Genomic DNA, 25,233 nt, shown 5'->3' on the forward strand with positions numbered 1-25,233 from the left:
AACTGAAAGCAAAGGGACAGAGCGGAACGGTAGTGGCGTACCCAACAGATACCGCGGTCGTCTTGGGGTTTTGGTAGACATGACCCGAGCCGAGCTCTATGAATGAAAAATCAGAAGTCCTGAGATGAAAGGGAAGGGCTCAGATAGGGAGAGGGGCGGAGCGGGAAGTAGAGTTTCGAAGGCCCCATCGCAGCTGGTAAAGTTTATGTTCCGGCCCAGGTGCCTGCAGAGTAACTGGTGCGGAGTGCTCAGCAAGGAGCTGGGCGATGCCAAGACTGAGTACCTTATAGCAGCCGCATATACATACGCCCCGGAGCGTGTAGGCCCCTGTCGAATATTCCTACCATCAGCAGCTGGAAGTACAACGAATCGATCCGTCTTACCTTCTCTAGCATCCTTGCTGACCAGCGACTGCTCGCGCATTGACAGCTACTTCGGACCTTCTTCGGCAAATCGAAATACGGAAGCATTATTGCACCACAACACCAACGAGACCAGCAGGATGATTTCGCTTCTTCCAGGTCCCCTGGGACTGCTATTGTCACATGACGGTCGCTGGCATATCACGATCGGACTTGGACTTCGCATGGCCCTGAATATGTGGCTAACATTTGCTCTGGTCGTTTCTATGGCCTTCCGACGGGAACGGCTCAACCTTCGTCCACTCCAGCATCTGAACATCAAGGACTTCACCGCTCTCGAGGCACTCGGGGCCTGGAGTTGCATGAGTCTAGAGTGGCTGCCTTTTCCAGATCCTGAGAAGCCCGATTTCTGGCCGCTTGTTCGATTCGAGCTCTTGTTCCTGGTCGGACTGTTAAGCATCCACGTCTGGGTCTTGTTTGACTCCTTTGGGAGGCCTCTGGCTCACAGCGAGCCAGCCGCAGTATCTACGGGCTGTGGGGGAAGATGGTGGATTTGCGATCGTAACACCGAGCATCTAGGGGCCGGTGATCTGGTGGCTGTGTTCCCTATGCACGTGAGCATTATTGGAATACCAGGGAGGCCCTGGCCACGGACTTTGACTCATGTTCATCAGCGCGATCCAGATCGACTTTTGCGTATCCGAGACGAAGACGACTGCAAGTGTCTGTGCTGTTGGGAGCCATACGAAAGGAAACAGCTGATCCATGTCCTTCCTTGTGGGCACCGTTTCCATGCTAATTGCATAGACCGTTGGTTCTGGGAGAAGAGAGCACTTGAATGTCCATTGTGCAGACAAGAATTCGGAAGCGACGATCTTGTGGTCCGATAAGGAGGCAGACTGGGCCCAGCCAGGACGAGCCTACGCAGAAGGGCTGCTCCATCATCGAATCTGGCCAAAAGCCGCCGTCGTCGTCTGCAAGCATTGTGCGTCGCGTCGACTTTCACCTGATACGCCCACAGGCAGAGCTTGCATCTCGCACGATTGTTCACCTGATGCACCTGCAAGGCAATATCACCACAGACTTGAGGTCCATGGCAGTTCTGTGTCGGTAATAACGCGACAAAGCAGTCTTGCCCAGAATATCGGCAAAGTCTCACGCTGTTCTTTGTCCGCCACGAGGCAAAACGGTCTGCCACAGCAACACGTATAGCGCGGATAGTAATCCAAGCTCTCCTTTCCATTTGCATCTCGCTTTCACTCCTGCTGGAGCCGTACTCGACACAGCGGTCGAACCTCACTCGCGGCAAAAGTCGTCAAAATCATCCTTCATAAGGAAGATCAACCAGCTCGCCATTAACAACGATGTCTGTCGCTTGGATCGGCAGTAAAATTGCCAACGAAACGATCGCAGCCATCAACTTCATTACCAACAGCAACCTCACTGTCGCCAACAGCCCGTCTCCAACTAGGAATCAGAGCTGCTTCGATGATCCTTCCAATGCATTGAGATGGTACAAAGAAAATCTCAACGCCACAGAAGTAGCGCGCATGGTCCATAAGCATAACCCCTGCACGTCCCTCTCTGGACCGGAGCTCGCCTGGTGTAAGAAGAGGGCGTCCATACAATCGAATTTACTTTTCGGGCTGCTCTTCGTAGCGTTCCCACTGCTGATGGCATTTGCCGGCACACTTTGTGGAAAGGCGTTGAACAGATGTTGTCGCAAGCTATGCGCGTGGACGGAGTGGCCAGGCATGCTGAGCTTCTGGGCACTGAAAATGGCCGCGAACATATTTCTGATAGGCTCGATTGTGCTAATGTCACGAACTGGGTCACCATGGGCAGCCATCCCCATGTGCCTCATCGTTGTTCCGGTGTTCCGCTATGGCTACCGTCATATCATGGATCCCACAGTGTACCCGATTTTGGGACCTGAACTCGTCAATATGTTGGCTCGGATAGAGCAGCTCTCAAAATCTCAAGTCGCCCGGAAGCTTTGGATCTGCAAGCAGAACTCCGAGAACTTGGCCGTGGACGAAGTTGTCGCCGAAATAACTATCGTTGTGTCCGATGTCAATAAGTATCCGGATGGTGGCTATGTCGCAGAGATTGCCGGAGCCCCTCATCCACAGCTGGAAGCTGATGAAAGGATGCCACGGATTAGAGGTCCCAACGATCGAGAATGTGCCATCTGCAACGAGGGCTACAAAACGAATCAGATCCTGGATATCCTACCATGCGGCCATCGTCTTCATGCCATTTGTGCGGCACTATGGTTCGAGGAGAAGCTGCAATGTCCCTACTGCCGGAAAGACTTCAGGTATGTCGGAAGTCTCGCCATGAGACGGGAAGATGAGTTGTCTGCGAATGTTCAAAATGAAGTCGCGTGAATCGGGGAGGCAACCGGTATCAGCTGCTCATTACGGCAAAGAAACACTGATCTTGACAACTTCTGACGACGAAAGGGCTGATGTCGTCCGCCTTTACACAAGAGATTGCGGCGACTGTCACACATGACAATGATGCGACGCTGTTGGCCCGGTCTGTCGACGAGAGGAGGCTCCGGCGGACTTCTGGAGCATCTAGCGTCACCACTCCGTTGACAGTCAGGCTGAGAGGGTGAAGCCATACTTTAGCCACATGACTAGATAGAGAATCAAGTATCGAACCCGACATTCCACAGATCACAGCGAAGACGCTGCCTCGAGTATCCTGCAGCAAGGCCCTCGACTTCGCTGGTCAGGTCGGTGGGTTTGAGTTAGTTATATCTGAGTATCAAACACTGCGAGCGATATCTCGAGGAACCCTGGCCAGTAAGGGCGCCGTGTGAGTACTGACGACTGCGACTCACGCCGTCAGTTGGAGGAGACATACGACTCTTGTTCCCAGGGCTTGCGAGCTCAAGGCCGCACAAAGCGCTGGTCCATTGGTGAATATCGGTCGAAAATCGCCATCGTCATCTGTGAACATTGACTCTGGCACCTCCTCTCACCGATACGGCTACAGGCCAACAATGCACCCCATGCCAGCTGCTCAAGCATCAGGGTAAGACTGAGGTCTCGGGCAGTCCTTTGTCCGCGACAAGGCAGGACTTGTTTCTTGCCCAACAATTCGACAAAGGCTCAGGCTGTTCTTTGTTCGACAGCAGGCAATAGGGACTGCCTTTGCAACACAAATATCACAGATGATATGTCATGCTCTCACTCTTGCTTTCCCTTCCACTCTTTTGCAACTATTGTCGCATCCCGTTACAACAAACTGCCAGTCGAGTCATCACTTCTATCTTCGACAACAACGCCCTGTCGTTTCGCGATCAGGAAACGAACCTGGGCTCAACATGCGCAGGGGCTTGATCGAAAGCCTTCTTGAAGCGGCGATCAATATCACTATCGCCAACAACTTGACGGCCGCTGGCAATGTGACGGTTGATGCAGATCTGACTTCCTTTAACGATGAGGTTGCCAAGAATATGACTGCTGAAGATCTGTATGCGTTGCTCAGAATCACACGTCCTTGCTTTGGTCGCTCTGGTCTAAGTGCTGCCTTCTGCACTACGGGAGAGACCAGCTGGTACTTCATGTCCATCTCTATGGGCACGGCGCTCACCATGGCAATGTTCTCATTGTGGGAATTGATGTTGGAACTGTGTGTTCGGAGACTCTGTGTATGGCTGGGGAGGCTGGGCAAGGTTGACATATGGCTGGCTCGCATCGGTGCGCACCTGCTTCCCCTCGGCCTTCTGGTTGGGACGAATTCACTGTGGGCAGGCCTTCTTCTGGTACCCATCATGTTCCTCGTGATATGCGGCGGCTTCTTGGAGCTTGCACAGCTAGAGATGGTGGCCGTCTTGACAGAAGTCATCTGGCAAGTCTGCAGGACCAGACCGCAAGTCGCTCGTAAGTTCTGGATCTGCAAGCGGGACACCGAGGATCTGGGCGTGGGCGATATTGTGGCCGAATCAACCATTACCTTATCCAACATCAAGACGTATGAGGCCGGTGTCTACATTGCGGGTCTCAGTGGAGCTTCTCGCCCTGACTTGGCGACTGAAGATGCGAGACCTGAGATCAGAGATCAGGACGACCGAGAATGTCCCATCTGCACAGAATGCTACAAGAAGGGTCAACTTCTGGATATCCTCCCTTGCAAGCTAGGACATCGCTATCACGCCACCTGCATCGATCAAGCCTTCAAGAACAAGCTGGAGTGTCCCTATTGCACGCAGAAATTTGTAACGGTCGGGAGGCTCGAGCCCAGGTGAGAGGTGTGGTTCCTGCGCAGATGCCATAAGATATGGTTTTGCGGGAATATAAGCAGCGGTTTGGTTCCAGATGCTCCTGATGCTTGCCATAGGCAAGATCGAAGTCGTTCGAGGCAAGGCTGAGAGAGGGGGCGAGGCAACAGCGTGCTCAAGTCTTTAGATAGCGAACCAAATACTGAGAAATACATTCCATCGATCGCAGTGGAAGAGCCCTTTCCAGCAACTCCGCAGCAAGACGTTTGGAATATGTCCTTCGCCACGGCTTTCGGTATCGTGGCCACACAAAGGCTTGGCTCAGTGTCGGACATTGGTCGAAAGTCGAGCTCATCCTCTGCAAACGTTGATTTTGGCAACGTCTTTCACCCGATGTACTTGCAGGCAGCTGGACGATGCACTTCACATCTGCCGGGCGAATACCACGGCAAGTTTGTGGTCCAAGGCTACTCTTTGTCCGTGACTTCTTTGCTCCCCAGCACTTTGGGGAAGTCCGAGGTCGTCGCTTGTACGGCACCAGGCAACACGACTGCCTTTGCGCCACAGACACAAATACTGGGAAGAGTCCATCGCTTTCTTTCTGCTGGCTTCTGTCTCCACACACGGTCGCGACTGTCACTGCCAGTAGAATTGACAATCAAATCTTCGACAAGAAAGTCCAAACACCTCAGACAACATGCCAACCAACTTCGCAAAGATGGCTTTGGGCACCCTGTTGACTGGAGCATGTGTCTTCGCCGGCAAACAACTCGTCAACCGCGCAGAAGCCGACTTCGTCATGAGGATGGGTGTGCTGGCGGCATGGCCAACGCTGGCAGTGCACCCAATGGAAATGGCTCTCGAGGAAATCGGCAACCATGTTGAAGATCTCACCGGGAGAACGATGACGCCATTGGAGCGCGATAATTTCTACTTCTGTTGCGCTAGTGCGTACCTCGTCGTGTTGTACATCGCGTACTTCCTGCTCGAAGGCTCCGGTATCATCACCATTGTCCTCGGCCTCATCCTCTGTGTTTGTGGCTACCAGTATGCGCATACACATGGCTTGGCGCGTATAAGACCTGTTGCGCAAGCTCTCAAAGTCGACAACACTCCTGCGAGAGCTTCCGTGCCAGGCAACGATGACAACCCTGCTGCGAAGCCGCCAGTTGAACCAAAAAAGCAAGTTCGGCGCAAATTTTGGATATGCTGAGACGATCTTGAGAAATTGGCTGTCGGTAGGGTCGCAGCGCTGGGCTCAGTCCTCTTGTCCGACGTCAAGGTGTTCAACCGCGGCATCTACAACGCAGGAACAGCAATTCGAAACGATGTACCCGATGCAGAGTGGCCGTCCGCTCGTGCGCTCCCCAAGATCCGAGATGAAGGTGACCGAGTTTGTGGCTGCTGTAAGCAGGGCTTCAAGAAGGAACAGCTGCTAGACATACTACCCTGCGGTCATCGCTTCCATGCTCTCTGCACCAACCGCCACTTCGAGGAGGACATGAGCTGTCCGCAGTGTGAACAAGATCTTCACTGGGGGCTGATCGTGGCATGATTGGGGCGGATCGCATCCACTGAATCGAGGCCCACCCGGATGCGGATATCATAGACGCAGCGATTTGAGTCGGCGATTGAAGCATTCAGCATCGAGGGCCACCCGAAAGCAAGGCGAGAGGGTGAGCCATAACTAGACAGAGATATCCAGAATCGAAAGTCGAAGACCGAAACTCGTACCCCAGTGATCATAGTGAAGACGCCTTCTCCAGTAGTTCCGCAGCAAGACGCTCGAGGTATGCCTTCGCCACCGCTTTCGGTATCGCAGGATTCAACGCTTTGACTTCAGCTGTACTTTGCGAGTCACCATTGATTACCTGGCCGTTCACCTTCTCATCGTCGTCTTTGTGTGCCGCTTTCTTCACTTTCGATCCCGGCGCAATCTTGAATCGTTGAGTAATTTTCTCCAAGTCTCGTCTGCCCTCTTCGAAAGCGCCTAAATCGCGGTTGCCGTAAACATCGCGACCGGCAGCGTAGACCGAGCGTGGCATCGAGTGGAAGAAGAGGTTGACAGACGTATTCATGACGCCTGGAGGTGATGGTAGTGCTGTATGAGACCAGAGTGGTGGGATGAAGACGCCAGTGCCCGGATGAAGTGTGACCAAGTGAGGATGAGTGCCTGGTGGAAAGACGGCACTTGCGAATGGATCGGTCTCGATATTGGACTTATCTGGGATCCGAGTGGGCTGCTTTGGTGATGCGACTGGCTCCTCTTTTGGCTTGAAGATGTCCAATGTTGATGTTGTAGATCCGGTGGGGAAAGATAGCCTTTTGATGTCCTGTGGAGGGAACAGGATGAGGTACTTGGGCACGGGTGTTGGGTGAGATGTAACGTGGAAGAGAATATTAGCCATAACATCGTAATGCAGCCACATTGACACATTCATGCTTATTCGTAACACCGAGGAGTGGAGGTTTTGGGCCAACAGCTTGAGCTGAGACGGCAAGCAGAAGTCTGCGGCTAGTTCTGGCCAGTCGTCTGAGAGCGTCGCCGGTTTTGAATTAGGCGACAAGGACGAAATCGATCTCAGATACATGTGTGGTTGAATATCGCTTGAGGGCTCTTTCGTCGCGGCGTCCATGATGTTGAGGAAAGCGTGAAATGGCAACGTGTTGTAGCTGAAAGTGTCCTTCCTCTGAAAACTCATGAAAGGCTCCGGTGCGGAGTGTATGACCACCTTGCGCGCAGCATTGGTCTTTGATTTGAGGTAGTAGGGTGTCCAGAGAGTTGCACATGGGCCTATATCAACAGTCTTGAGCATCTTCGGTTGTGGTGAGTCACCCGCAACCATTGCGATGAAATCAGCATCCTTCTGTATCAGGTGCGACGGGACATCGAACTGCAGTGGCGAAAGATCGACGTTGGTTCGAAACGACTTCGTACGACTCGCAAGCCGCGGAGACGGTGGAAGCGGTCTCAGCAGTGTGAAGGGACTATGCACGCCTTGCTCACGGTCATGCAGGAGGTAAACGCCATCATTCCAGACAGCACCGAAGCTGAAGCAGGTACAACCTCCTCCTGCGATAAGCGTTGTCTCTCCTTGAGTTCGATGTGTGCTGTGTCCGATCAGAAATGGCCGCGGCGTACCTTTAGGGATCTTTGGCAGCACGCAAATGGTTCGCAAATCCATCTCTTTTTCATAGTCACCGAAGGCGGAAAAGCTGCCCAACACCGAAATGACCTCGTACTCACGAGGAATGCATCCCCCCTTGGCGATGCGCCGATGATCAGTAGCTCGCTACGTATCACGCTGTAGCTGGCACCCAGTCGACCGAGCCAGGGATAAATGCCGGCCGAAGTATCCAGAGCAGTAGAAGTCTTGAACTTGATACCCACGATGATGCTGTCGCGGACAATGAGACGCCATCGCCACAAGCCCTGACAAACAATGCCATCTTGCCGCATTCCGCCAAACATGAGGCCATGATTGAAGCCAAGTCTGACGAACGTTGCACCGAATCGTGGAATTGGGTCTTGGTGCAGGGATCGTAGTTTGCGCCAGCCCGTTCGAGGATGCCACAATAGATGGTCCGCGGTAACAGAGGTTGCAGATGTTTTGCCTCCAAACACGACTACCCCATGATTGTTGTCCGGAAATATGATACTCACAGCACGATGCCGGTAGCGTGGCTCTGGTAGATCATGAACACGATCCCACGAGTTTTCCGTTTGCAGCCAGCAATCAATGTACGGCGACGCCGGACTGCCCCTGCCTCCCACCAGCAGATTTTGTCCATTCTGCAGCGTTGTCATGGTATGGCAACAACGAGGTTCCATATCTGTAGGCGCGAGTGTTGGCTGAATGTTGCGGTCGTTGGGTGGTCCATACACTGAAGTGGTCGCTGTCCGCCCGGCTGTGCCTTGCCCTGCGTGAACAGCCACCGCGTTCTGAAAGGGCACTTGGTACGCCGAGGCATGGTGTGTCTTGCCTTCATTGGAAGGGTTCTGAGAGTATGTGTACTGAAACCACTCGTTCTGCTCTCTGTACGGGGACACTGTCCTTGTGGAAAAGTCAGATGCGTTGCTGCTCCTAGAATTGCTCCTCCGTGGAGCCTTCGGCGGCGGTTCGATCAGTGGCTCCTCTGCAGTCTGCGCAACGATCAAGGCATAGTGCGAAGCGAAGAGCGCAAATTCCTCCCATTCATCGAAAGGCTCAACATGGTCAAGAGCCATACGCTGAGATGGGGATAGAAAGCGTGGATCAGCCCAGAGTGACCACAAGCTCTGAAAGTCGACGTAATCGAAACCGGCTTCATTGAAGCGCTGAGTTTGAGTATGATTGCCCGGATACTTCAACAACGATCGCAACGGAGTGTTCAGCTTCTCGAAATGTTGCATCATCTTGGCCGTGAATCCATTGTCTGCGCGGTCCGGAGAAGCTTGCTCTAGTAAGCAGAAAGTCACGTCCGGAGAGAGTTTGCTCGCCCACGCAAGAACCGCATTGGAATCCTCGGGCGCCATGTAGGTTATGGAAACCTCAGCGACACAGAGCACGACGCAATCCGAGGTGTCGATGATAGATCTGACCAACCGATCAACTCGCTTCGGGTTGCGGAGATCACAACCTAGAATGTAGTACTTGTCGCTACTCAGTAGCACACAGTCGTTCTCTTTGGATCTGTCATTAAGCGTGAACAACTCATTGAGCTCAGACGAGTCAAGCACGATCTTGCGCTTGCTCTCCATCAGCTTTTCATAGTCGATATCAATGAACGTTGTGTTCGCACAATGCTCGGGTTCAGTTGAGAGCCATTGGAAGGGTAGCGGATCATAGCCACATCCAAGGTTTAGGACTACTTTCCTTTTGGTGGTCGGACGTTCGAGGAACTTCCTTACTACCCAGTCGATGGCCCGCATCCGTAGCCAGTAGCCTCTGTTGATAGTAGGCGCGCGGCGCAGAGGCTTCTTGACGAAGAAACGATGGAAATGTGGCTTTGGCAAATACAATAGTTCAACACTGCGCTTAGAGACAATACTGCTCCGATTGGTCTGTACAGTCAGGGTCAGCTCATGCAGCGTCGTTTTCGACCTGAACTGGAAGGGGCAACTCACGCCCATGATAAGGTCTGCATTCTTCTCCGACGGCAGGTCCTCCTCCAGCTCGATCTCTTCGGGCGGCGCATCGTCCGCCACGGTGACTGCCATGGCTAGACGTCCTTCCCTCGCACATATGGAACCTCTAATTTAATCATGTTGCGAGAATCGAAGAACTAGGCACGAGTGATAATGACTCAGCCCGAAGCGCGAGACGAAAGTGTTCGAAAGTGGAGAACCCCACGAAATCTGATGCGCCTGCTGATTGGGCATCACAAAGATGTGACGCCTCTTGCCGCCTTCAAGTTTGCCTTCCATCGATTCGAATATCTGATCGCTTACCAAGACTTGCATCGCCCGATACGACTGAAGAAGCGGATCGATACAACAAGGACACTATCCAGTTGAAAGCTGAAACATCAAACGTACTGCTGTCACCTAGAAGAGTCTGAAATCCGACAGCTTTGGCGCAACAAGCGATGGACGACACAGACAGTAGGTCTTTAAAAGAGATATATCAGCAAGCAAGGCGTCTCCGAGATCAACTAGCTGAACAGGATCCTCGAAGCAACGCTCACAACGATTTGCTGTCAGCAATATTGAAGGATCTTCGACAATGCCAGAAGCTCATAGACGACCTCTCGATCTTCAGCTCGAACGAAGACTTGGAAGACTTGTCCACACAAGCTTTACAGTACCTGAGCATCGACTTCTCGTTGCCGACCTGCTACAGAGGTCGTATGATGGGAATCGCTTGGCTGCTCTGCGGAATATATCTGGCTTGCTGGACAGTTTCCTTACACGGCTTGATCAGTACTCAATCTTGTCCAAGGACGACCGAAAGTTGTTCGAACGGTACCAAGAGTCCAAATCTAGTTTCAGTATATTGCCATCAAATCCAGAAGATCGCAGGAGGATCAAGATCAAACGATATCAAGAGGAGAAAGAGCTAAAGAGGCAATTGCAGGTAGGTCAAACATGTGATCGGGCTTTCTCACAATGCTAATTCCTGCCTAGTATCTAAGATCATTATCATCGACTACCGGTACTGATGACGAAACCTTGCGAAAGCTGTACCTCGCAGAGCTGGCAACATTCGTCCATGAATCTTTTCAAGCACTAGATTCCGTCTCACAAGAGACTGCAATCCTTTCACAGATGCAGCAGGCCAAGCCGGCCCAATCGAGGGGCATTGACAACGACTCGAGGCAAGAGAACCGCACTCGAGACGGCTACTCTGAAAGACTCGACAGCAATGGTACCATGGCTGGTCTCGGACGCAAAGGAGGGCCGCTGCTCGATCCAAAGGGCAAGCCACTGCAGCCATTCACCATCCTGGACAAACGGTCACAGATGCGCAATGGTGTCTTCAGGCCTGGTCATAATCTTCCAACCATGTCCATCGACGAATATCTGGACGAAGAGAAGCGCCGTGGTGGCATCATCGAGGGCGGTGGGAATGCGAACGAGGCTGCACCGGAGCCCGATGAGGACAATCTGGCCGAGGTCGATGCCGCGACCATGAAGGCTCGAGAATGGGATGAGTTCGTCGAGGCAAATCCCAAAGGTGCCGGGAATACTTTGAACCGTGGATAGACATATTACGATTCTCCCAGATCACTCGGTAGAGTGGGCCTCTTTGCCTTTATCTCTGACAAGATCTTGTCGGCGCCCTTGTCCAAGATCACTTTGGCGAGCGTGACACCAAAAGTCTCGGCTTCTTCGACAGTCCTCACAGGGCCTGTGAGGTCAGCTTCGGCACTTTCTTTGCCATTGGTGCTGACGACAATGGCTCGGAGTTGCAATTGACCGTCATCCAGCCAGGTCGACTCGACACCCAGTGGGGCACTGCAGCCTCCCTCCAGATAGCGCAGCAGGCCACGCTCAGCAGTGATTGCCAGATATGTCGGGATATGGTTGACTTGCTCGAGCTGCGTCTTGATGATCTGATCGTCAATGCGGTTCTCGACGCCAATCGCGCCTTGACCGACTGCATACAGCATGCCATTGGACGAGTCCAGATACTGTGTGATCCGATGTGCCAGATTGATTCTGAGCACACCTGCCGCTGCTAGTATGATAGCGTCGTACGGACTATCCTCTGCGTCGAGCTTGGCTAGTCTGGTGTCGATATTGCCACGACAGTCCTTGACTTCGAGATGAGGATAACTCCGTGCAATTTGGGCTGTGCGACGGACCGATGAAGTGCCTACTACGGCACCTTCGGGCAGGTCCTGTATACGTTTGATCTCGCTATCAGGTCTGACAATGAACACATCCCTAGGGTCTTCTCGTTCCGGAGTGGCACCTATCTCGAACTCCGGTGGCAATACTGTCGGAACGTCCTTCAACGAATGGACTAGGAAGTCGAGTTCCTTGTCCTTAAGACTGGCTTCCAGCTCGGCAGTCCTTAAGGTTGCTTCATTAGTCTATCGATACACATACTCAGTAGAGCCAATCGCTTACCATATATTCTTGACCACCATATCCTTGAACGCCGTTACCTTGTCTATATCGCCAGCAGAATCCCTAGCTTTAATATCCCAGCTGCAGTCCGGCCATGCTTTGGTCAACGCTTCAACGACTAGATCCGTCTGCACCAGAGCCAACTTTGATTTCCGAGTCCCAACACTAAAGACATCTACTTTGGCTTTGAAATCCTTCAATCTAGGAACATTGGAGCCCGACTGGGTGTGAAGTGTGCGCAACATCGTGCTCAATCAAAGTTGTAACATCGAATGCCAGAAAGAAGAGAACGCCGTTGCCGCTTGCGAGGACGATTGAGAACAAAATTTGCTATGATGTTGCCATAATCATATGCGATGTGCTACAGTAAGAAAGGCGGCAAATCAATCACCAAAAATCTCCGTTGAAGCCACCGATCAGATTAGATTTGTGAAGTGGGGCCGGGACTTTGGCTGCTCTGCCGCCAGGCGACCGAGGTACATGTGAGTCCCGTCATTTCTAAACACTTCTACGACTCATCGATGCCTGAACCCTCCGCGCCTGCTTCAGCCTGCTTGTCAATCTATCCAACCATCTAGCAAACCGCGACTTTCCTTTGTAGACATGCTTTCTGGATAGGATCCTGACTGCCACTGCTGTCAGATACTGATCAACGTCGTCGCCACCATCAGCATGGGCTATACGGCCAAATCCACGATCCCCCTCCTGCCGCTTGCGCGCGATGCAGTCCTGCTTCCGGGCACCACCCTGCGCATCCCCGTCTCAGGCCGCGCTGATATCAGTCTCATTCTCTCTTCCGCCCTTCGAACACGAAATCGAACGATCACCGCAAACATCCCCATCGGCTGCGTGCCACTGAACTCGCCCTATCTGAGCAATGACGGCAAGGATCTCATCGAGAATGGTCAGAAGGACAACGCAGAGCAAGAGCCAATACCTGAGCTGCATCCCAGTAAAGCCAAGAAGGACGACATCTTCGGCTTTGGTACTCTAGCCAAGATCATCGGCGTCCAAGGCACGCCCGGACAAGAATCATATCTCCTGGTAGAAGGCCTCCAACGCTTCAAAATCGAGACCATTACACACGAGCGGCCATACTTCGAGGCTGAGGTTCACTTCTTCGAGGAGGAGACACCCAACACGAACGATGGCGATCTACGTGCTTCATTCACGCGACTCAAGCAGAGGTCTAGAGAACTTCTGACACTGCTGCGTCTCTCGTCTCTCTTCCGCCCAGCCTCAATGGGTCTCTCGCCACTGGTCGTCCGCCGCTTCGAGCTGTTCATCGCGAAGAAGGATCTCTCCCAGGCCGGGGAACTAGCAGATTTCATGACCGACATCGTCGAAGCCAACTTCGAAGACAAGCTACGCATCCTCAAGACTCTCGACATCCACGAGCGACTAGAGCGCGTACTGGCCCTGCTAAACAAGCAGATCAAAGGAATTAACGGCAATATCAAGATCACATCGATCACGACCACAACCAGCCCACCCAACGGCGCAATCGACATCAACAACCTCGACCAGAAACAGCGCGAAGCTCTGGCCAGAAGAGCGCTCTCCGGCATGGGCGCGCCCGGAGGTCCAGGCGCCGGCGACGACGAAGACAACGAAGTCAACGAAGTCGAAGAACTGAAGAAGAAGCTCAACGAAGCCGGCTTGAGCCCCGAAGCACAAAAAGTATCAGATCGCGAGATACGCAGACTCAAGAAGATGAATCCCGCCAACGCTGAATACGGCGTCATCCGCACATACCTCGAGAACCTCTCGGAGATCCCCTGGACAAAGATGACCGAAGACCAAATGGGCACCGAAACCCTCAAGCGAGCCCGCAAACAGCTCGACGACGACCACTACGGCCTCGAAAAAGTCAAGAAGCGCCTCCTCGAATACCTCGCGGTTCTTAAGCTCAAACAGTCCGTCAACGCCGATATCGACCAACAGATCACCCGCCTAACCCAACAACTCACACCCCGCGAACCAGACTCGAAGAAAGACGACGACAACGCCGCCGTCGAGCAGTCCGAACCACAGATCCCGGACGCCGAGCGCGACGCCGCAACAGCTAAACTCCACGTCCTCAAATCCAAACGCATGATCGACAAATCCCCCATCCTCCTCCTCGTCGGCCCACCGGGCGTCGGCAAAACGTCCCTCGCCAAATCAATCGCCTTATCGCTCGGCCGCAAATTCCACCGCATCTCCCTCGGCGGCGTGCGCGACGAAGCCGAAATCCGCGGGCACCGCAGGACCTACGTCGCCGCTATGCCCGGCTTGATCGTTTCGGGACTCAAAAAAGTCGGCGTTGCGAACCCAGTCTTCCTGCTCGACGAAATCGACAAGATCTCGAGTTCCAATTTCCACGGCGATCCGTCCGCTGCTATGTTGGAGGTATTGGATCCGGAGCAGAATCACTCGTTTAATGATCACTACCTCAACATCCCGCTGGATCTGTCCAAGGTTCTTTTTATTGCTACGGCGAATACTCTGGACACTATCCCCGCGCCTCTGCTGGATCGCATGGAGACGATCAGCTGCCGGGGTATACCACGATCGAGAAACGACATATCGCCAAGAACCACCTCATCCCAAAACAGATCCGTACCAATGGTCTCGCGGACGGACAGGTCACCTTTACGGACCCTGTCGTCGACGCTGTTATTACGGGCTACACGCGCGAAGCGGGCGTGCGCAATCTCGAGCGCGAGTTGGGGAGTGTTTGTCGCGCTAAGGCTGTGCAGTATGCTGATTCGCGGGACGCCGCTGCTGCGTCTGATACTGCCTCTGCTGCTACAATCTACGATCCCGAGGTCAAGTTATCCGAGTTAGAAGACATCCTCGGAATCGAGCGCTTCGAAGAAGAAATCGCCTCCTCCACTCTCCTCCGGCCCGGCACGGTCACAGGCCTCGTCGCGTACTCCTCGGGAGGCCAAGGCAGCATCCTCTTCATCGAAGTGCTCGACATGCCCGGCAAAGGCCGCGTCCAGCTGACAGGCAAATTAGGCGATGTCCTGAAGGAGAGCGTCGAGGTGGCGCTAACCTGGGTCAAGTCACATGCGTATGAGCTGGGCCTTACGACAGACCCGAACGAGGACATCATGGAGAAGCGCGCGATCCATGTTCACTGTCCTGCCGGCGCAGTGCCTAAGGATGGGCCGAGTGCTGGGCTCGCGCATACCGTTGCGCTTATAAGTTTGTTTAGTGGGAAGGGTGTGCCGCCTGAGCTTGCTATGACTGGTGAAGTGAGTCTTAGGGGGAAGGTCATGCCTGTTGGTGGGATCAAAGAGAAGTTGATCGGTGCGCACCGGGCGGGTGTGAAGAAGGTGTTGTTGCCGAATGGGAATCGCAAGGATGTGCGGGATGTGCCTAGGGAGGTGAAGGATGAGCTTGAGATTGTGCATGTGAAGTGAGTCTTTCACCATCTGATTATCTTGCACAAATTACTAACATTCAACCTCTCAGGCATGTCTACGAAGCGCTCCGCCATATCTGGCCAGAGAGCGAGTGGGCGAGTGATCGGTACTGGACGAAGGTCGAGAGTCGGCTGTAGTTGCAGATGTGTGATGGCGAGCAGGACAAGGTCACGGTTGCTATGGTGCGTACGAGCTTGGTGAGGTCAGGAGGCGTATGAGCCGCCAGATCGATAGGTAGGCGATTTGCTTTTAGCGTGGTAGCTTACAATGACACTCTTCGTTCGACAACGCCGCAGGCGTGAAACGTGCTTCGCCCTGCGCTGGATGATCAAAAGGTGATAAACGATGCAGAGTTGACGAAATGGAAGATGTGATGTGGTGGGTCGGATGAATAGATCGAGCCCTGCAAAGAATCAGCAACAAAGTGAGCAGTGGCACCCCGAGGGAGGCACGGTAGGAGTGGCAGGAGCGCTGTTGACTATGCTACGCACCCGTTGGGAAGGAGCCATATGTCGACTCAATTCGCTTCTGATTCCCACGGTCACTGAATGTGCAGTCCGTATTGACTTTTCGTGTTGTTTGTAGATGTACATTCCCCTCGCCAGCCAACGGCCCTGTTGGAGCTTATGCTTTTATACATAGAACGTACACGCCTCCCCACCACTCCCCCATCCCTGCCAGGCTCGCACAAGGTCTTTCTTACGCGTTCAAGTTCTTTCCTTGCGAAGGACTTTCTGCAGGCGGCAGGCTAGCCAGATCCACGCCTTTACCACCGCCTCCTAACTTCGTCCTATCCGGCAACGGCACCAGCTCCCTCGCAGCCCGCCGCCTGCCCTTCGGCTCTTTGATGACCGGTATCCTCGGCACGACGTCAGCTATGCCCTGCATCACTTTCTTGTCACTGTCTAGCTGCGTCCACGTTGGCTTCCATTTTTGTTTGCCCAAGACGACGTCGCGGGCTTGTTGGGAGAGTTTGTGGCGGAGTTCGGTGTTGGCTACATCCATGATGTTTCTTGGGAGCTTCTTGCTGTTCTGTGTGGAGACGTCGTGGAGGCTTTCATGGTGCGCCAGTAGCCTTCTTTGTCCCATCTGTAGGCGTCATTAGTATACACATTGAATCACGGAGGCATGGAGCTCAAGTAGGGAGTGCAAGTGGGAGGCAAAAGGTCCGGATCATGAGAAACGTACTCTGAGAAATCCTCCGGCTCCTTCGGCCACTCAAACGCGTCCACCAACTGCACCGTCATGCGCTTCAGCGGCATCGGTCTATACAACTTCCTCTTCCGGATTCGTTTCAAGTCCTTCTCCTGTTTCCGCTTGCTGAGCTGGTAGACGAAACTGCGGACGTCGACCACGTCGACATCATAAAGGGACTTCAGGTAGTCTTTCATATCCATTTTGTTGAACCACAGGGGCACTTGGAAGGTGGCGTAGTTGGGTGGATGCTTGGGACGGCGGATCATGGCGACTTCGAAATTGGGGAAGTGGACTTGTGTTCGTTGTGTTTCGGGGACGTTGTAGGGTCTGCTGAAGAACTGGGGAGGGTTGCGGAGGAGTTTGGCGAGGGTTTCTGAGCGCGGTTGGAGTCTTGATGCCTCATCGTCGAACTCATCGGTCTGCTCTTGCTCGTCTTGCGGCGCGTGTCTTCGAAGTTGTCCTTCTAGACCGTTGTTTCTGATGTAGTCTGCGACGTCGTCTGAGATGTGCTCGAAGGGATCTATATCGGCAGGTGACAGGAGCCACTGCTTGTACTGCTCCCCTGTAAGACCATGGCTATATTTTATCCTCCGCTTCGCGTTGTAAAGCTTCGGAGTGTTCTTTTGAATGAAGTCGGGCAAGACGTCTCTACGTGTGGTTCCGAGGATGGCGGGTATGCGTTTGTAGTTGACGGCGGCGGTTCTGTGCCAGCGGGGCATCTTTCTGCTGGATTTGGCGGGGGCGCATGCAGCAGGAGATGTGATCTAGACCTGTGGTGAGGTACGAGCAGCGTTACGGTTCGAGTTCGGCACGGTAGAGATGGAGATGGAGATATTTGATACAGGTTATAGGCAAGACCGGTTGACCCCATGATTGAGCCCGATCGGGAAGACTAGCCGAGAAGGTGATTGCGCTGCTTGGAGTCGCCTGAACGAGCAGCAATTATTGACAACTACTTCACATCGCCATCTCTCCATCTCTGCACTTTCATACCTACTCTCGTCTGTCAAGGACGCGCAATATATCCATCTGAGTCCATCTCAGTAGTCTCACAAAATTCAGGCTTGTTCAGATCTGCGCAACCGGCCACTACACCGCCGCACGTCTCCGCTCCTGCCGGGGCAAGATGGCGCAAGACGAGAAGAAGCTCTCTGCGGCCGAGAAGGGCAAAGGCAAGGCAGATGATGTGCCAGTCGCCAATGGAGATGGGAAGCCACATACCGACAAGGATGGCAAGCCTATACAAAATGGCAAAGTCACAGAGGTGCCAGATGATGATCTATCGGAAGAAGACCAGCAGCTCAAGTCGGATCTTGAGATGTTGGTCGAGCGGCTGAAGGAAGACGACGCGAGCCTGTATCAGCCATCCATCGATTCGATCAAGACGTTCATCAAGACGTCGACATCGTCTATGACAGCTGTGCCAAAGCCTCTGAAATTCCTCCGACCACATTACGATGACTTATCTGCGCTGTACGATAAATGGGGTGCTGGTGCCGATCGGGACTCTCTGGCAGACATGCTTTCCGTGCTGGGCATGACATACGGGGACGAGACCAAGCACGAAACCCTCAAATACAGATTACTGTCCAAGTCCGACGATCTGGGCTCATGGGGTCACGAGTATATCCGGCATCTGGCACTCGAGATCGGACAGGAATACCAGGTTCGACTCAACGAAGAGAAGGACGTACAAGACCTGTCAGAGTTGGCCCTGTCCCTCATACCATACTTCCTCAAGCACAACGCAGAAGCAGACGCGGTAGATTTGCTCAGTGAGCTGGAAATGATCCAAGAAATCCCAAAGTTCCTCGACGAGAACACATACTCACGAGTATGCTTGTACATGACATCGATGGTCAATCTCCTCACCTATCCCGAAGACATCAACTTCTTGACCACGGCTCATGACATCTACATCAAGTACGGCAAGCTCGCACAAGCAATGGTCATTGCCATTAGACTCAACAATATCGAGCTCATAAGAAAAGATCTCGAATCAGCCAAAGATCCAGCCCTCAAGAAACAGCTGGCGTTCATGATTGCTCGCCAGAGAATACAGCTCGACCTGCCGTCAAACAGCGAAGAGGAGGAGACCATAATCAAATGCTTAGGCAATGTCGAGCTTCCAAACCATTTCAAGACTCTCGCTAAAGAGCTCAACATCCTTGAGCCGAAAGTACCCGAAGACATCTACAAGACACATCTAGAGAGTGGACGAGGCAGCTCTGCTGCGACCGATTCTGCCAAGCACAACCTTGCTTCCTCGTTCGTCAACGCCTTCGTGAATGCTGGCTTTGGCGATGACAAGCTTATGATCAACCCCGGAGAAAACAGAGCATGGGTATGGAAGACCAAAGACGAGGGTATGCTGTCGACTGCTGCCTCAGTCGGTATGCTATTGCAGTGGGACCTTGAGTCCAGTCTCGATAGCATCGACAAGTTCCAGCATACCGATGAGACTGCCATCAGAGCCGGCGCTCTACTTGCTTACGGTATCGCCAACTCGGGTGTCAAGATCGACGGCGACCCGATCATCTCCATTCTCAGCGATGACGAGAATTTTGCCAAAGGACAGCTCGCCGAGCGTGCCGCTTCAGTCATGGGTCTAGGCCTGGCATATGCTGGCTCCGGCAAAGAGGACTTGCTGGAGATCTTGCTACCTATCGTTGAGGACAGCAGTCTTGATCTACAACACTCCGCCATGGCTGCTGTGTCACTTGGCATGATCTTCGTCGGATCATCAAATCATCAGGTCGCAGAAGCCATTGCAACACAGATGATGGACGAAGATAGACAGAAGCAGCTAAAAGGCAAATGGGCTCGCTTTATGGCTCTCGGTCTGGCATTGGTGTACTTTGGCCGGCAAGAAGAAGTCGATGTCATCCTGGACATCCTCAAAGCCATTGACCACCCAATGGCCGCCCCAACGGCCACGCTTGCGTCGGTCTGCGCGTGGGCTGGCACAGGCACAGTACTCAAGATCCAGGAACTGCTGCACATCTGCAATGAGCACATCGAGGATTCAGAGGACAACAAGAGCGAGCAACTTGTTCAGTCATACGCTGTCCTTGGTCTTTCACTGATCGCCATGGGCGAGGATGTCGGCCAAGACATGATCCTCCGCCAATTCGGCCATCTGATGCACTACGGCGAGCCCAACATCCGCAAAGCCGTACCTCTCGCAATGGGCCTCATCTCGCCTTCAAACCCTCAAATGAAGATCTACGACACCCTTTCACGATACTCACACGATAACGACAACGACGTAGCCATCAACGCCATCTTCGCCATGGGCCTCGTCGGTGCTGGAACCAACAACGCTCGTCTGGCACAGCTCCTTCGCCAGCTAGCCAGCTACTATCACCGTGATCAGTCATCACTCTTCATGGTCCGCATAGCACAAGGTCTGCTACACATGGGCAAAGGCACCATGACATTGTCACCCTTCCACACCGACCGACAGATCCTCTCGCCTGTGGCAGCGGCTGGCCTTCTGACCGTACTCGTCTCACTCATCGATGCCAAGCAGTTCATCCTCGCCGAATGCCACTATCTCCTCTACTGGATCGTCACCGCCATGTACCGCGTTTCCTGGTCACTCTCGACGAGAACCTGCAGCCTCTGTCGGTGAATGTCCGCGTCGGACAGGCTGTCGACACAGTGGGCCAAGCTGGCCGACCCAAGACCATCACAGGCTGGCAGACACAGAGCACTCCCGTGCTGTTGGCATACGGTGAGCGCGCCGAGCTTGAGGACGAGCAGTACATCTGTCTGAGCGCTGCGCTGGAAGGGCTAGTTATCTTGAGGAAGGTAAGTTCTCAAATCTCTGTCCCCTGAACTCCTGGTCTGACCGCCAAATTTACATGTGCTGACCGCCTCACCCAAAATAGAACCCGGAGTGGGAATCTGAAGATACCACAACCCGCTAGATACGGCCATACGAAAGACCTCGACCTCCGACGCCTGAATTAGAAGCTGTCCCAAATGTCATCCGGGGCCCGCCCTGGATGTCCAACCCGCCATCCAAGTTCCTTGCCCAAAAGCCATGCACGGCAGGCCCTACATGTATGGACCGCGCTTCTCGGGGCTCTTCTGCGATACCTGCAAACAGCACGTTCTCATACCCCTCGAACGTTTTCTCCCGCCAGGACCAGAGACAGAGCTAGTCACGATTTCAGGCCCTATGTTTATTGATGGCGATGAGGATAAGCTAGCACCTGGCGTCATCAGGCCTCACGCGGACGATTGTTGTGGGTGGCGGGGCAACGGTCGTTGGTTCGTTGTGGGGCTTATTTCTCGGCATGACAAGGCGGGCTTTGCATAGAATGCGGCGCTGGAGTGTGTACATTGTACAACGGCGCTGATCACGGTGCCGTGGGAGTGAAGCGTGGATTGAGGCGATTACATTGCAGATCAGACCGGATAGAGAGAGCGGTACACTGTATCATTATCTGCTCTTCTGAGCTGAGGCCGGCAGAGCCCTCCCCGCATAGAAGAAGATCAAACGCAAGATTCTGAGGTCGACCACAGCCCATTTGCTTAACCTGCCTGTCTATCAACGCCCACAACCCAACGTCGTCCTGACCCAGCGCCCAAGCTGTTCGGACAAGAAATGAGGGTTTTCTCCATCCCTAATCTACACTCACGCCAAATTTCTCACAGCGACCTCCCTGGCAGTCAAATTGATGATAGATTGATTCTGCGGCTTGAGGCTCAAGTGAGGCTTCTCCCAAACTTCCTGGCTCAATCCTCGAAGCAGTTCCAGCCCCCAGAGCCCGCCCTGACTCAAAATCTTGAGGTTCAACTGGTCCACTTAAAAGGCTCAGTTTATGCCCGAACAGCCTGCCAGCTGGTCGACGCCCACCGACCAAACACGTCCCTCTCCCAGCGCCTTCCACTGCTCACAACGTTTGCTCACGCTCTCCTCAATATCCGCCGGGCAACGTTCGCTTCCTTCACCTTTCAAGATCGCTCTGTACACTGGCCGAGGCTACTACCTCCCTCACACTCACCGCAACCCTTCTCTTTCTCATCAACCCTGCCGTCAACAACCACATACCGACCTCATCCCCAATCCCAGCGCCTTCCGCTACCCACGCACATGCGGCGCAATGCCTGCTCCTGCTCCACCTTCAATGTTTGCTTGTCGACGCCAATCATCCTTATCCTCTACCCGGCGCCTTTCACGGAAGTACTCACGTGCAGCACACAGCTCCCTCTCGCTGCCCCACATCGACACCTTCCATTATCGTGTGGCGTGGCTCAAGGCAACGGCGCTGGGGACGGTGGGCGGGGGAGGCGGTCAGGAGGTGGTGGCCGCGAAGCGGGCACCATGTGGTGTGGCTCAGGGCAGCCCACCGTGTGGCGTTGCTCAGGGCATGGGCGAGCGCAGCGAGCTTCAGGCTGGAGGCCGTGAGGTCGGAGGCAGCGCCGCAAGCAAATAAGGGGAAGGCGCTGGCTCAGGGAACGGGGTTGGTAAATAGGCAGGTTTTGAGAGACGGGGATGGGTGAGTGAGAGATATGGTCATTTATGGTGCGGTTGTAGGTTTTCATTTGGAAGGCTTGGAAATTCGAGAATTTGATAGATTCGCATCTGGCCTGGCCGGTGAATCTGACCTGTTTTAAACCCAATATGGTTTGTTTTGAGACAACATCCCAGAATCAGATCCAAATTCAACTTATCTCACAAGTGCCGTTTCGGACTGCCCGTCCTCGAGACACCACCAGCATTTCTGCCACCGCCACCAGCGAAAGCGTCACTCAAGCGCTCACGACTTTCTGTCCGCACTACAAGCCCTGCGCGATCAATCGGGCTTGGTTTTGGCCTCGAAGATACTTTCTTACCAAGTCCATCTCCGTCGCTGTCCAGGTCTTCGTCATCGTCGAAGTCATGTAGTTCGAATTCCGATGGGTCATGTAGCCCAGGCGCGACCAACGGATGGTTCGCCTCAGTGTCATGCGGCACACGCGCATATGAGCTGCCAAACGGTGAGAGATAATCCAATACCCGCACCAACACACCAGTCCGCCGCGGAAGTCCAGCACCTGAAGACGTAACGGGTGCTTTCCTATAGACCGTTGCGCCCGACGAACCAGGTTGCGAAGCCAACGAGCCCAGGCCCACAGAATGGTAAAATCGATTGCGCCGGTCGCGGCCACAGAGGAAGAATGAGATGATCAGGAGGATCAATAGAAGAAATATGAGGCCGGGCAGGCGGTGGGCGGAGTCGGATTTGAAGAGGGTGGAGTGGACTTTGTCTACGATCCCGCCGGTGTAAGACGGGGAACTAGGCGCATTGAGCGCGCCCTTGGAAGAAGGAAAGGTGAAGTCCGCGGGAATTAAGCTGCCGTCGTTGCTTCCGAACCCAACCGGACTAGGATCGATGCCGTCGACGACGCTTGCTGCGTCGAGCATGGGGATCGTAGAAGTAGCATACAAGAGGATCTTTCCCAATGTCCACGTGACTTCGGTGTTCTTGATCTCGTCGACTGCTTGAAAGGGAGAGTTGAAGTCTTGTGGTTTGGTGGTAGCATTAGTGTCGATCCCGACCCGCGGCACGCCAATGCCCTCATGCAGCATATTGATCATCCACACGGCCTTGAAGCAGACTTCTTCCGCGGTCGCCTCGTCGACTTTATGCCCCCATTTCTCGAGCTTGATGTTGCGTTGAATGTCAGCCCAGTCCTGCGAGCAGAAATTGCGGACGCGGGCTTGGTAGGTCGCGAAGTCGTAGACTTTGTCGTCGTAGCCCATCTCGAAGATCTCGTGGGTGTTGTGCCAGTAGTTGGAAATTCCGATGAAGTGGTTCACGTCGAAGTCGATAGCGGGCACGTGCTGGCCGTTGAATAGGCAGGGTTTGTCTGGGCAGACGGCGTCGAGTTTGAGGAGGGGTCGGGTGTCTTTGAGGCATTGGTCGATGTCGCCGGTGCCCAAGAGGTGTTTGTTTGTGGTGGAGATGTCGAGGATTGAGGAAGAGTCCATGCTCATGCGGACGCCGTGAGGGAGGCAAGGGTCGGGATATTCATTTACGGATGGGCCGTAGGTGGAGAGAAGGGTGTCGAGATAGCTCTTGCGGGCTTCGTTAACGCCGTAGCCAAGCCAGGTTGTGGTGAAGACTTTATATTCCGTGTTGACGCCGTCGATTGTGCGCAGACGGAGGAGTTTGAGGTCTTCGGCGTGTCGTGCTGCTTCGGTGGTGTTGGGGACAAAAGCGATCTGAGAGGATGCGCCGCCCATATCGAGGAAGCCGTAGGTGTGGTGTCCTTTGCCATGGTTGTGGTCTTGGGTTATGGGCGACTTGAAACCGCCAACCAGGTAATTTGCTGCGATCCAGCCATAGAGCCCCTCTGTTTCTCCGGGTATTATCTGTACATGTAAATCGCAATCAGGGAGATAGAAGTCTGTTTTCTCTTTGAAGTAGGTGCAGACCGCGTTCAAGACGTTGGTCTGCTGCTGATCTGGCAGCAATCGCATGCCGGCCGTGGCCAGCAGGAAAACCGGTGTCTCCGGCACAAGTTCTTTTGGTACATATTTCAGCGCGTGCTCGACCAGTGGTTGTAAGTGGTCATCGCCAATTAGTTGTGGCGTCGGTCCGTAAGTGGACAGACCTGTGTGCACTTTCTTAGTCCATTTGCTCTTCGTCTTGATCTCAGGCAACTGCGTATGAGTGTCTGCCTCGAGGCGGGCTACTTCATTCCGCAGCCATCGATAGATGTAGATACGCGTGCCTGACGAGCCAGCGTCGAGGACAATGCCGTAGTTCCATTTCTCTGTGTTGACCATACTGAACAATTTGTCCTTCTCACTCGCTAACGCATCGCGGGGCGGAAATTGATGCGGTCCTGTTGGACCGGTCCCGGACTGACCGTGTCAATGTCATGTACTGAACGAGAGACTGGGTCAGCTAGACCGATGGGACATGGGAGCGGAAAAGGGAGGATAGTCAAGGGCGTCGTTGCATGTGCCAATATTCTTTGGGGTTCAGCTTGCGGCAAATCCCTGGCGAGCCTGAACCGACGCCGGTTGACAGGTCAGACTAGGTACAAATCTGGGGAAATTCCAAGATTTGGTGTGGGCAGCTCTTCCTTGCTATCACCACAGATGGTAAGTTCAAGGCGTCAGTCTACCTCATCAAGATGCCACCGCGTACCTCAAATTTGCAGGCTCCATGTAGGTACAGATTACGTGCGACAGCGGTCCGACGGAACCGCCGAGGGCGTTGCAACTTATCTATATTCATGCTGTCCACAACGGCTTGATTAGGGTCGGAAGGACTGGAACAAACGCTTGTCAACCGATCTGCCGCCAGGACGAGCAATAGCTCGAGATTTGTAAGGGAACTAACATTCGGTCATGTTACAATGTATGAGTCCAGCACCGCTAGAACGCTCCAAGGTCCGAATTCCATCAATCACGGAGGTGGAGGTGCGGAGGGATGTAGTTGTTCTACGTCCACCAGTAGAGCTTGT

General features: G+C 53.7%; 9 protein-coding genes across 9 annotated transcripts; 6 read left to right on the forward strand and 3 right to left on the reverse strand.

The window, feature by feature from the left end:
- Window positions 1–1,726: 1,726 nt before the first annotated feature.
- AB675_1681 (uncharacterized protein) lies at window positions 1,727–2,752 on the forward strand (the record flags this gene model as incomplete). The annotated part of the gene is made up of 1 exon (XM_018141588.1): window positions 1,727–2,752. One exon carries the CDS (start codon window positions 1,727–1,729, stop codon window positions 2,750–2,752), a length of 1,026 nt encoding a protein of 341 aa, XP_017996023.1.
- A 947-nt stretch (window positions 2,753–3,699) lies between these two features.
- On the forward strand, window positions 3,700–4,623 carry AB675_1682 (uncharacterized protein; the record flags this gene model as incomplete). Its single annotated transcript, XM_018141589.1, has 1 exon — window positions 3,700–4,623. One exon carries the CDS (start codon window positions 3,700–3,702, stop codon window positions 4,621–4,623), a length of 924 nt encoding a protein of 307 aa, XP_017995995.1.
- A 670-nt stretch (window positions 4,624–5,293) lies between these two features.
- Window positions 5,294–6,151, forward strand: AB675_1683 (uncharacterized protein; the record flags this gene model as incomplete). Its single annotated transcript, XM_018141590.1, has 2 exons — window positions 5,294–5,764; window positions 5,822–6,151. 2 exons carry the CDS (start codon window positions 5,294–5,296, stop codon window positions 6,149–6,151), a joined length of 801 nt encoding a protein of 266 aa, XP_017996062.1.
- A 187-nt stretch (window positions 6,152–6,338) lies between these two features.
- On the reverse strand, window positions 6,339–9,796 carry AB675_1684 (tRNA wybutosine-synthesizing protein 4; the record flags this gene model as incomplete). The annotated part of the gene is made up of 3 exons (XM_018141591.1): window positions 6,339–7,783; window positions 7,840–9,640; window positions 9,704–9,796. The coding sequence occupies 3 exons, from the start codon at window positions 9,794–9,796 to the stop codon at window positions 6,339–6,341; spliced, it is 3,339 nt and encodes a 1,112-aa protein (XP_017996006.1).
- A 505-nt stretch (window positions 9,797–10,301) lies between these two features.
- AB675_1685 (uncharacterized protein) lies at window positions 10,302–11,281 on the forward strand (the record flags this gene model as incomplete). The annotated part of the gene is made up of 2 exons (XM_018141592.1): window positions 10,302–10,652; window positions 10,703–11,281. 2 exons carry the CDS (start codon window positions 10,302–10,304, stop codon window positions 11,279–11,281), a joined length of 930 nt encoding a protein of 309 aa, XP_017995965.1.
- A 1,542-nt stretch (window positions 11,282–12,823) lies between these two features.
- On the forward strand, window positions 12,824–15,701 carry AB675_1687 (uncharacterized protein; the record flags this gene model as incomplete). The annotated part of the gene is made up of 3 exons (XM_018141593.1): window positions 12,824–14,611; window positions 14,686–15,557; window positions 15,614–15,701. The coding sequence occupies 3 exons, from the start codon at window positions 12,824–12,826 to the stop codon at window positions 15,699–15,701; spliced, it is 2,748 nt and encodes a 915-aa protein (XP_017995994.1).
- A 562-nt stretch (window positions 15,702–16,263) lies between these two features.
- Window positions 16,264–17,480, reverse strand: AB675_1688 (54S ribosomal protein L23, mitochondrial; the record flags this gene model as incomplete). Its single annotated transcript, XM_018141594.1, has 2 exons — window positions 16,264–16,639; window positions 16,753–17,480. 2 exons carry the CDS (start codon window positions 17,478–17,480, stop codon window positions 16,264–16,266), a joined length of 1,104 nt encoding a protein of 367 aa, XP_017995967.1.
- Window positions 17,481–17,887: 407 nt separating this feature from the next.
- AB675_1689 (26S proteasome regulatory subunit rpn-1) lies at window positions 17,888–20,693 on the forward strand (the record flags this gene model as incomplete). Its single annotated transcript, XM_018141595.1, has 3 exons — window positions 17,888–20,332; window positions 20,383–20,574; window positions 20,655–20,693. 3 exons carry the CDS (start codon window positions 17,888–17,890, stop codon window positions 20,691–20,693), a joined length of 2,676 nt encoding a protein of 891 aa, XP_017996036.1.
- Window positions 20,694–22,447: 1,754 nt separating this feature from the next.
- On the reverse strand, window positions 22,448–24,547 carry AB675_1690 (Golgi apyrase; the record flags this gene model as incomplete). The annotated part of the gene is made up of 1 exon (XM_018141597.1): window positions 22,448–24,547. The coding sequence occupies one exon, from the start codon at window positions 24,545–24,547 to the stop codon at window positions 22,448–22,450; it is 2,100 nt and encodes a 699-aa protein (XP_017995975.1).
- Window positions 24,548–25,233: the final 686 nt, after the last annotated feature.

This window comes from Cyphellophora attinorum, assembly GCF_001299255.1.
Source record: "Cyphellophora attinorum strain CBS 131958 chromosome Unknown Contig34, whole genome shotgun sequence".
Taxonomy (NCBI): Eukaryota; Fungi; Ascomycota; class Eurotiomycetes; order Chaetothyriales; family Cyphellophoraceae; genus Cyphellophora; species Cyphellophora attinorum.